General features: G+C 36.1%; 1 protein-coding gene across 3 annotated transcripts in view; it reads right to left on the reverse strand.

Moving 5' to 3' along the window:
• The window catches only part of ABCC9 (ATP-binding cassette, sub-family C (CFTR/MRP), member 9), a 227,669-nt gene that overhangs the window by 77,523 nt on the left and 137,835 nt on the right, over window positions 1-12,311 (reverse strand). For all 3 annotated transcript variants that reach the window (XM_006897200.1, XM_006897201.1, XM_006897199.1), the window contains exons 17-19: window positions 5,239-5,277; window positions 3,239-3,340; window positions 1,658-1,742 (exon numbers count right to left, since the gene is read on the reverse strand). In XM_006897200.1, the coding sequence (XP_006897262.1) occupies window positions 1,658-1,742; window positions 3,239-3,340; window positions 5,239-5,277 (226 nt within the window). The remainder of the gene's footprint in view (window positions 1-1,657; window positions 1,743-3,238; window positions 3,341-5,238; window positions 5,278-12,311) is intronic.

Consider the following 12,311-nt stretch of genomic DNA (forward strand, 5'->3'; position numbering starts at 1 on the left):
ATCTCTTAAATTTCATATTTTAAGGAATATTTCCACAAAATAGACAATATACTTTCATAATGAATTGAAAAGTATCTGTTTTAAAATACACTCACTGAGCACTTACTATATAAGAGCTTGTGTGAACTATTTTAAAATTTTATCCCTTTTATTCCTTGCATCAATTCCAGTAGGTAGATACTGTTTTCTTGGTTTTACAGATGTAGAAATGGAGGCTTATAGATGAGATGTTCATGCTTTGCATTGGAGAACTCTGGTAGCTTAGTGGTAAGGAGTTGTGCTGCCAATACAAAGGCACACACAGTTCAAATCCACCAGCTGCTTCATAGGAGAAAGATGGTCAATCTTCTCTCAAGCAATTTATTGCCTCTGAAAACCCATTGGAAGTCAGCTAAGAGACAGTATTATCAATAAGAAGCCTTAGTGACAGAGAACTTAAGCACTCTGCTACTAAATGAAATGTGCTGGTTTGAACTCATTCAGTAGCTCCATGGAAGAGAGACCTGGAAATCAGCCTGGTTCAAACTGATTTAGATGAACCAATAATTCTATTTGGGTATGATACTTGAAATTTCTCTATCTCAGTTTTCTCAGATAACATATCAATAATGATATCCATATAACATATTTGTTATATAAAGTAGACAATACATATGAAGTATTTTTGCTTAGTATTTGATGATCAAAAGGTTAATAAAAAATTATTCATCACTTTTATAAAGGACATTGCTATGTGTCATTGAGTCAAAACTGACTCAGAGCTGACCCTTTCAGCAGGTTTACAGAGGCCATAAATTGCAGAGGAGGAGACTGTAGCTGGTGGATTTCAACCCTCTGCCTTTGGGTTGGCAGCACAAGTTCTCACCCACTAAACCACTAGAGATCTCTCAGAAAGAGTTTAGGTATAAATATTTTTCAGTTGGTCAAAACGGTACAGCATTAAGGTAAAAGGAAAAAGAACAAGTCTGCCATAATTACTAGAAGTTATCTAAATTTTGAGCCAATTGTCTGGTAAGTTCCAAGTAAGCAAAAAGACATTAGATCAAAGCCACATACTAACTTGTATTTCCTTGGTAACTCCAGAATGGTTAGCGCAATAGTAAGTACACTGTAGTTACTTTCCAAATACTTAAAAGAAAATAGTAGCGAAGGGTTCTTGCCCTCCCATTTTTTGTACATATGTGGTGTTGGAGAAGAGTATTGAATGGACTGCTAAGAGAAAGAACAGGTTCTTCCTAGAGAGGGTGAAACCAGCCTGCTCCTTGGATGCAAGGATTCCGAATCTTCATCTAACATACTTCGGACATGTTGCAAGGAGGGACTAGTAGTTGGAAGAGGGACGTCATACTTGGGAGAGTGGTGGGACAATGCAATAGAGGAAGACCCTCGATAAGATGGATTGATACAGTGACTGGAGTATTGGAGGTAGGTGTATCAGACAATAAGATTGGCACAGAATAGAGCAAGGTTTAGGGCTGTTGTGCATAAGGTCACTATGAGTCATAGGTGACTCCACAGCACATAACAACAACACAACAATTATTAAGATAACACATAACTCTCAAGTGCTCAGATTTCATTATGCTCCATTAGAAATTGAGGACAACCAGAAGACTTTTCTAGATTGTGTTCATTATTTAAATTATGCATAGCTTACCCTCTCTCCAATTTCAGTTTGGTCTCCAAATGGTAGTAAGTCAATATCCGGCTGAAGAGAACAGGCATCTGTGACAGCTTTGTACCTTTGTAAGAAATTATTCTGAGTTTTTAGGTCATTCATAATACAATGCCCACAGAACTAAGTCCAAGGTCTGGCATCTTGGAAGTGGAATTACATTAGCTAAACAAGTTAATGTAAGCTTACCTCCAGATACTAGTTTCCACTCTGTGGGTGTACATGTGGAGGAGAAACCAAACCCAACTAGTAAATGGTGCAGAAGACTGGTATAAAGACATATTCAAGAAAAGTGTACTTTTATTAGGTGCCACAATAAAGACAGGCACAGAGGACTTCTAGTATACAGAAAAAAATGCCTGACAACTATGAGAAGCAGGAAACATCCTTATATAGGAGGCAATGTTTAAGTAGTCACTTAACAACAACACAACAACTGAAAACTGTGTTGTAACTTATCGGGGAGAAAATCACAAAAGGGAAGTTTGAGAAACCTTATGAAGATAGAAAAGTTCACGATGCATGTGAGAGAACAACAGGAGACTCATTATGGCTGAAAAAGAATGTGTATGTGGCTCACTGTGCATGTTGTCAAGCACACTGTAGGGACAAGAAATGGAAAACACTGAAGATGTTCCAGCATGTTCTAATATGTCTCCTGTTTTCAAGTCAGAATCATATATAGCTGTAGGATTAAACTTCCAAATGAAGCATCACATTTATCTTGGAATTCTTTTTTTAAAAAACTTGATCTTTCTCTCATAATATATGAAATTTTACTTAATTGGCATTCAAGGTTCTTCACTACCTAGTCTCATCCTTCTTTTGCAACCTAATCTCCTGTTGGCTAAAATATTTTTCTGTTTAGTTTGTTCTCAGACCTCCAACAAATCCCACCTAACTTAGGTTCTTTCTCCCACAGTGTGCTCTTCCCTCTCCTTTGCTCTTCCCCATGTCTTGACCTTCTCTGTGCCCCACTAACATTCAAAAGAGGGTTATCTAAAAGCAAAATGAAACATTTCATTACTGTCAAGTGAGAACCAACTCCTAGCTCAGCCACCAGCAGGTTTCCAGGCTGTAACTCACAGGGGAGGAGATTGTCCATCTTTTCCCCTTGAAGCCACTGGCTGATTTGAACTTCCAGAGAGGCACAGGCTTTCCGAGTGCCAACACAGCACCCTACAGACAACACCACCAATGTTCACCAACTGAATATTCTGGTTACTCTGAGTTGCTGAACCCCTCAGATTCCACATTCCTCCTCTTCTTTTACAGTTAAACGTCCTTTTTGCTCCTTACATGGATTTCTACTTTATTTGCCCATCATTAAATTCAACATTGCCTTCAGTTTTCTACTGTTTAGTAATGATAAACAAATGTCATCAGTAAGCGAATAAAATGGCTAAAATTTCCTGAGACTTTTTAAAAAATAACTGAATAATTAAAAGACTCTGGTGATAAGAATGATAGGGAGACAAGTCAGAGAAAAAGTAAGGTCTAGATGAAAAGGTTTCAGAAATAGTTCTGGTGAAGAGTTAAATTTTATAGCTTATTCAGAATTACCTCTGTTTGTTGAAAGGACTTCCAAAAGTAATGTTTTCTTCAACTGTAGCATTTAATAGCCAAGGCTTTTGAGCAGCATAAGCCACAGAATATCTGTTCCTACTGGAAAATGCAGAAGAAAAAACGAAACACCAGAATTATGCAAGGGTGCTGGGAGGTGTGGGTATTTTATTATAACTTATAAGAATAAGAGTAGGTGAACTATCTGAAGCAGAGAAACGGAAAATTTCTAAAAGAAAAATTATTCGATAATCATGAACCTAAGTATTCTACAAAAAATGTTCTACCTAATTTGAAGCATTATAAAAAAAATGTAATACATACCATAAAATGTCACAATTCTATACTGAAAGAGTATTTAAAATATAGACTGTCCATCTAAATTTCATTTTCTAAAATGACCATTACATATAATTAAAAGATTAATAGCAATTTATTCTCACCATTAGACAAGCACTTTACAATCATAAATTTTGTATTCAGGCTTATAAAAACCTTGAACTGATACTATAATCATAACATATGCTTGTAGCTTAATAACTTGACAATATTTTAATATAATAAATATATATGCATATATGTGTATATATTATATATGCATTTAGTATATATGATAGGACATGCATATGTACACATATACACATATGTATACATGCATGTATATATCTTATAACCCTTTAACATATATACATATATATTAATGTATGTATATAATAATGTTTATACTAATATATGTATATCTATGTCTCTATACATAAATACATATAACATGTACATACATTATATATTCATATATGTGTAATAATATATATATATATAATATCTTTCAGCTCTAAGAGAGTTGAGAAGTAGACACCTATATAACAATATAGGATTAGACATATATGTAAACTAAGAGGCTTGGTGGCACAGTGGTTTAGGCACTCAGTTGCCCACTAAAAAGTCAGTGGTCCAGATCCACAAGTCATTCCTCAGAAGAGAAACAAGGCACTTTAATGAAGATTATAGCCTTGAAAATTCTGTAAAACTGTTCTACTTCATCCTGTAGGATTACTGAGTCAGAAGAGATTCCATGCAATAAAATATACACATAGACACACTCAAAATAAAAACAATATTCTGAGGAATCTACTTCAGAAATAAACTATTTCTTTAAATACTGTATCTTCCAATATGTATCAAAGTGGTTACTTTTTAAATCATGATAACTTCTTTCCCCCTTCTTCTTCCATTTTATTAATCTCATATCTGTCTACACATCAGACTTTAATTTGTAATAATTAGGAAAATGCATGTAAGCTAAAGATGAAGATAATGGAATTGGGGTAGGGTGGAGGCAAGTCAGTTGAAAAGTCAAATTTTCACAATTAGTTATGATTCATAAGTACTAATAGAGGTTAAGAGAAAGTAAGGTTAAGAGAGTTAAAAATGCTGTTATCACCTTGAAATATTATGTTGTGGCATTTAGAAGAGATAATAACCTACACTATGGTCATAATCTCTTAGAACTCTTATGATAAACAGTGGCTCTCAATCAATGACATATATGCTGTTCTTTACATTGATCTTTTAAATGTGCACTTTTTGTTTGTTTATCTTAGATATATAAAGCACTTGGCTCTCTATGTCGAAGGAAGATTCCATCATTGCCTAATTCATAATCCATATTTGTATTAATTCTACATTTTTATTTTATCAGAGCCCAGGCCTAGTTTGTTGAACAACTGAGTTTCAGTTGAAGTTGAGACATGTGTAACATACTAAGAGAAAAACAGTTGATGTAATGAGATATTTTTGTCAAATTGTTTTCTTTTTCAGCAGGCTGCCAAGGTTGAGAACCACTGTTATGGGAAATAAGCTAGCAATTTAATTAATAGTTAATGAAATAATTCAATAATTCTGTGTCATTAGAATGGTCAAAATTATTTAGAAGAGATTAAGTATCAAAGTCTGAGGGAAAAGTTATTCTTATTAAATTCAGGTTAAAATAGAAATAATACCTTCTGGTTGCTTCAAAAGAAGGTTCAGATTCATTTACACTGCAAGTATGGCAAACAATGTTTATTAATTATGAAATATAAATGTAAAATGAATGAATGTGAGATATTCAGTAATTACATTTCCCCATGTCTTTTTATATTCATCTTAAAGACAAACCTGATAAGTAACACTCTTGTTCAGTGTCTTCATTAACTTGTAAACAATTGCTTAGCAAGCTTCTAAAAGATAGTTGCCTCTCATACAAAATCTTGATTAATTCTATGTCCTGGTTTCTAGTTTCAACTCTACTCTAATTAACTGTATAAACTTGGATTAATCTGTCTAGGATAAATTTCCTGACCTTTACAAAGATTAGATATCTATCCTCAAGGACCTCTTACTCTCAATGTTTGTATTTAATCTACTTAAACTCATAATTAAATTAGCTTCCCTAATGCCACACCAGGCAGGACTCTTTCTTGAGCTCTAAATGTGAAAGGTAAACACAGTATAGTCTGGGTGCTCTAAAAACTTTATAAGAGATCCAGGCATATACTGTAAGAGGACATAATTAATTATAGATTGATATGATTTATATAAGTAGTTTGACCTTTTAAATATAATAAATGCTATGCTGTGGGAAAAAAATTACCTGATTTTGTACTCATTTTATTGATAATACTTTCAATTTGCATTGAATTGATTTCTATTTCTCTGATAGACCTGAATTCAATACCCACATACACATTTAATTCAAACAAGAATTCCAAAATCTGTTTCTATTTCACTGTGAACATGTTTTATGGGGGGAGGGGAGGGCGTTTGGTTTTTGGAGTTTTTTTAGAAATTTATCTAATTTTGTTGATGTAGCTGTAGGATTGGAAGCAGGAGTGGCATCCACTGTCTAAACAAAATGCCCCTGGAAACTCTATGAACTTTGATAAACGACGATAGTTACAGAAGGGCTTCAGGTCTTTTGTTCATAGGGTCGCTATGAGTCATGCTCAACTTGACAGGAATCAACAACAGTTGTAGGAGTTGTGCTGAAAACAGGTTTCTTGGGAGAAAGATGGGCACTTTCCTCCCATGTAATTTACAACCTTGGAAATTCACTGGAGAGTCAGCTATGAGTTGGTTCTGACTCAACAGCGATGAGGAAAAGAGATAAAGTGATATTTCTCTTAGAATTACAAATTACATAGACATCACTAGACTATAATATCACATATATAATCCGACATTATTAGTAATAAGAAACATTAACCTACAAGTAGATACACAGACAATGTGAACACATAAGGACAAGTGAAAGGGGTTACACCTATGATCATTCATAGGTTTGTTGTTGTTATGTGCCGTCGAGTCACCTGCGACTCACAGTGACCCTGTGTACAACAGCCCTAAACCCTGTTCTATTCTGTGCCAGTCTCACTGTCTCTGATACACTTATCCCCGTTATCTCAGTCACTGAATCAATCCATCTCATAGAGAGTCTTCCTCTTCTGCACTATCTCTCCACCCTCCCAAGCATGACATCCCTCACCAAGGACCGTTTACCAGATGACATTTCAATATGAGAACTTGTATATACCATAAATATATTCATGTAGATTGTAGAGCCAAAGAAGGGGAGAATTATGTAAACCTTACATTGCTGTTGTTGTTGTTGCTCTTAGGTGTTATGGAATTGAGTATGATGCGTAGCATTCCTATGACCAACAGATCTGAAGCTTGTCCTATCCTGTGCCATCCTCGCCTTCTCCGATACACTTCTGCTCATTTTTTGCAGTCACTGTGTCAATTCATCTAGTTGAAGGTCTTCCTCTCTTTTGCCGACCCTCCACCTTTCCAAGCATGATGTCCCTTACAAAGGAATATCTTCTCCTAGCCTTATGCTCAAAGTACATAAGATGAATCTTCACCATCCTTGCCTCTATGGAACACTCTGGTTGCACTTTTCCCAAGACATGTTTGCTCATTTGGCAATCTATGGGACATTTAGTACTCTTCTCCAGTACCACAACTCAAAGTCATCAATTCTTGTCTGTCATCCTTAGACACTGTCCGGAATTCAGATCCATATAAAGTGATAAAAAAGACTATAGCCTGAATCACATGCATCTTAGTCTTCAAACTGACATCATAACCCCCAAGTATTTTGGAGACATCCTTAACAGTAGACTCTCCCAGTACAATATATCTCTTGATCTCCTGACTGTGGATATCAAGGGTGTTGATTGTAGATCCAAGTAAGATGCAATAGTTGGCAATTTCAATCTTTTTTCCATCTGTCATGATGTGGCTTATTGGTCCTGTGGTGAGGAATTTTGTCTTGATGTCGAGATGTAATCCACATTGAAGGATGTAGTCTTTGATATTCTCCAGCAAGTATTTTAAGTCCTCCTCACTTACGGCAGGCAATGTTCTGTCACTTACATAACACAGGTTATTGATAAGTCTTCTTCCTATTCTGATACCACATTCTTCTTCAGAGAGTCTAGCTTCTTGAATTATTTAGCGTACAGATTGTATAGGTATAGAGAAATAATACATCACTGACACACACTTTTCTTGATTTTAAACCAAGCAGTGTTTGAACAACATTTTGGTCTAGGTATAGGTTTCATATGAGTATAATAAAGTGTTTGGGGATTCCCATTCTTCTCAATATTACCCAGCAAAAGCTCTGATGACCTAGTGATAAGAAGCTGCACTACCATCCCAAAGGCAAAAAATCTGAATCTATCAGCTACCCTAGGGGTGACAGTGGGTAATCTCCTCCAGTGAAATTTTCTGCCTCTGAAAACCTTCTGGAGGGTCACCTATGAGTTGGTTCTGACTCAGTGGTCCACAACAACATATAATCCAGCTGCATTCACTCTCCTGCCTAATTTTTTCTAGAGAGGTGCCAAGTCTCGTGAAATAAACCCATAAGGAGTCAGGTTCTTCCCCAATAACTCTCTCTCAAAGTTTACCTCAACTACTCATCCTACATTGTTGTTGTTGTGTACTGTGAAGTTGGAACTGACTCACAGGGGATTTTCAGAGGCAGTCAATCAAATAGGAGGAGACTGCCCAACCTTTTTCCACAGAGCAACCCATCTTTCTGGCCACCCTTCTCTCACAGAGCAGCCCATATTTGAAGGCACATATGTGGTTCAAATCCACCAGCTCTTCAAGAGAGAGATGGGAAAGACTGCCTATCTTTCTCTTGCAGAGCAGCTTGTGGATTTGAACCACATGCTTTTGGGACTGTAGTGCAGCTTCTTACCAGTAGGCTACCAGAGCCATCTTATATTAGTGAGCAGAAAAGGGGGATTTAAAAGCTTGTGAACAGCCATCTAAAATACAAATATTGCTCTGTCTCTGTCTAGAGCAAAGCAAAGGGGGGGGGATATACAAGGAAACAACTAGCCCACAGCACAAAGAGGCTCTACAAGCCTCAACATCTATACTCCTGAGACCAGAAGAACTAAATAATGTTCTGCTAGCTCTGGATGCCTAGTGGTAAGAAGCTGTGCTGTAATAATGAAGGCATGCAATTCAAATCCACTAGCTGCTCTGCAGGAGAAAGGTGTGCCATCTTCTCCTGTGTGATTAACTGTTTCTGACAACTCACTGGGAGGTCAGCGATGAGTCACTTCTGACTCATCGATAAACAGCAACCACTACTGTTAACAGAGCTCTGGAGGCCTAGTGGTAAGATGGTGTGCCACAATCCCAAAGGCATGCGGTTCCAATCCATCAGCTGGTCTGTAAGAGAAGGGGTAATCTCTTCCCATGCAATTCAGAGCCTCTGAAAACCTGCTGGAGGATCCAGCTCTGAGTCACTTCCAACTCAACCACCATTGCTAACTGATCTGAAAGGGATCTCAATAGAGAATTATGGATAGAGTGGTAGATAAATCAAGAACAAAACTCAAAATCACAGTAATGGCCAAGCTTACTTATGTGATGGAGACTGGTAGAACTCCTAAGACTATGGCCCTTAGTGGTTCTTTGAACCTGGAGCTAAACTCACATCCCGATACTTTTGCAATAAAACAATCAGACAGACCCATAAGGTGAACACCTCCAGGGAGGTACTCAGTCCTTTGAACAATCAATCGCACAAGTTCACAGGGGCAGCATTTTCTCAGGAATAAGGCTCAAAAGGTAGGAGTATGGAGGGGTGAATGCAAACAAGAAGCAAAGATAGTAAGAAGAATGAAGATACAACATAGGGACTGCAATAAATGGCATAAAACAAAATATGTTTCCGTGGTTGACTAGAACACCAGTTATCTCTGTAAACTTTCACACAAATCTCAGTAATATGTTTTAAACATTCTTAAAAGTGATTACAGTAATTGTTTTTAGAATTTAACCTCACACATTTCTGCAGTCCTGTTTTTTGCTACTAGTTTGGAAAGCAAATGTGGCGTCATTAAAATTTTAAATAAGCCCACTTAGGGAAAGAAACTTACTAATGATATGTTTTATGACTATACATTGTTATGAACATCTTGAGGTGGTTACTAAAGGAGAAATGTTTTCTCTTGTAAGTTTATAGAAGTTATTTATAGTGATAACTCTAGAAGGGCAATTTCAATCAGGTAGATGGTCTGTTTATATTTTCAACAAATATAAAGATATCCTTGATGAAAGAGTAAGAATCATGGAAGTCTAATGATTATGGAGATTTTTTAATTGTGTTGTTTCCCTCTTTAAAAAAGTCATTTATACTGCTGTGAACCTGTGCTTTCTCTTTCATTGTTCTTTTATGGGGAAAGAACATCCCAAACCAGTCAAAAGTGACAATTTATAAGGAAACATCTAGTATTTCCTTTGTATACCAGTATCTGTTTCATGAAATTCTTCTGTGTCATTCAATTCTTTTTGGTACAGTGCCTCAGTATACTCCTTCCATCTTCTTTTAATGCTTCCTAGATCATTTCATATTCTGCCCAAAGCATCTTTAAGTATTGCAACTTGAGGCTTGAATTTTTCTTTAGTTCCTTTAGCTTAAGAAATGCTAAGTGAGTTCAGACTTTTGGATCTTCTGACTCCAGCTCTTTGCACATTTCATTGCAACACTTTGCTTTTTGTCTTCTTGTGCTGCCCTTTGAAATCTTTTCACCTCCTTAATTTCTTGATTTCGTCTTTTTTCTTTGGCTTCTCAGTGCTCTAGTGCAATATCATGAGACTCATCTGGCATCCATCTTGGTCTTTTCTTCCTCCTCTGTCTTTTTAATGACCTTTTGCATTTTAATGGACAATATTCTTGATATTTTCCCACAGCTCATATATCCTTCACTCATTATTCACTCAAGATCTCAAATCTGTTCCTGAGATGGTTTTGAAATTTGAACAGGATAGACTCAAGGTCAAATTTTGTTTCTGTGGATTTGATTTAACCTTCTTTAGATTCAGCTTGAACTTGCATATGAGTAGTTGGCAGTCTGTTCCATAATTAATTAGTACCTGGCCTAGTTTTCACAGCTGATATGGAGCTTCTCCAGCAGCTCTTCCCACTGAGGTAGTCAGTCTGATTCCTGTGCATACCATCAGGTGAAATCCATGTGTGTAGTCTGCATTTGTTTCTTATGATAAGTATTTACAATGAATAGGTTATTGATTGTACAGAATTCTATCATTCTGTCTCCAGCATCATTTTTGTCACGAAGTCCATGTTTTCCCACTAGTGATCCTTATTCCCTATTTCCAACTGTTGCATTCCTGTCACCAATTATTATGCATCTTGATTGCATGTTTGATCAATTTTGAAGCTCCATCTGACATAGTTTGGGCATGTTGCAAAGAGGGACCAGTCCTTGGAGAAGTACATTATGCTTGGAAGGGTGGCAGGACAGCACAGGATAGAAAGTCCCTCAATGAGATGCACTGACTTAGTGACTTGGGTAAAGGGGGTAGGCATGTCAGAGACAATAAGGTTGGCTCAGGTTAGAGCAGGGTTCAGAGCTGTGAACCCTGCTCTAACCTGAGGATCACTATGAGTCTTAGGCGACTTGATGGCACATAGCAATGACAACAGCAACAATCAGTTGTTGTTGTTCTTTGTAAGTTTTTTACCTTATACTAATAGCAGTACCATCTCTCTCTTTAAGTGAATATTTCATGCCAGTCTAAAATTTAACAATAAAATTCATGATAAAAATTCAAAATAAATTATAGTAATACACTTTATGCCTAACAATAGCATCTTTTTTAAGATGCTAGTTTAAACAAAAAAATCCCTACTACTACAAGTACATCTTCAAGTAATTTCTTTCTTAGCATTTGCATATCACCAAACATTCAATATCGGTAAGATCTGAAACAGTTTTACTTTCATTAACTTTTCCATGCTTTTTTATTGGATTGGGTACAATCACATGTTCCAGAATGAAAATAATAACAAATGATTCTTTAAAGAAGTGTCAGTATTTTCTGAACATTCCAATTCCAAAAATATATTTTATCAGATATTAAAGATACCATGTGAATAAAATTAACTATATTTATAATTAAAGGAAGAGAATTTGTGTTCTCTTATCCAACTCCCAAGGGACTTAGTTGGACCTTTGTTTTTGTTTGTTTGTGTGCTAGAGCCAAAGGAAACATTTTTTTGAGGGAAATCTAAGTCCTTGAAATGTAGGGATGGATTGTTGGCAAATAAACCAAATCTTTAAAAAAAGAAAAAAGTTTTACAATACAAGAACTTTACAAATCTTCAGAATCATCTTAGTTCTTTTCTTACATCTTTCTCCCATTGGAACTGATGTACTGAAAGAAAAATAACTGGTCAATATCTAGAGCTACCTTACTACCCCAAGTTGATGGCTAATTTAGTGGTCACTTTAGCAGGCTACAGAGGCCATCCCACTTGTATGTTAAAACACTAATCTAGAAGTTGCTATAATGGCATTTTGTGGATGTGATTAACATTTATGATAAATTCACTTGACTTTACATTAAGAAAATTACCCCTTATAGTATAATATGGGTGGTCCTAATCAACAGATTTATTATTATTAACATTGTGAGTGACAGAATTATATCCATACGCTTACAAGGAAGTGCAGTGAATACCATTATCATTCAGATATATGCA

Source organism: Elephantulus edwardii, unplaced genomic scaffold (assembly GCF_000299155.1).
Source record: "Elephantulus edwardii isolate Elephantulus edwardi_28Jun2011 unplaced genomic scaffold, EleEdw1.0 scaffold00206, whole genome shotgun sequence".
Classification (NCBI taxonomy): domain Eukaryota; kingdom Metazoa; phylum Chordata; class Mammalia; order Macroscelidea; family Macroscelididae; genus Elephantulus; species Elephantulus edwardii.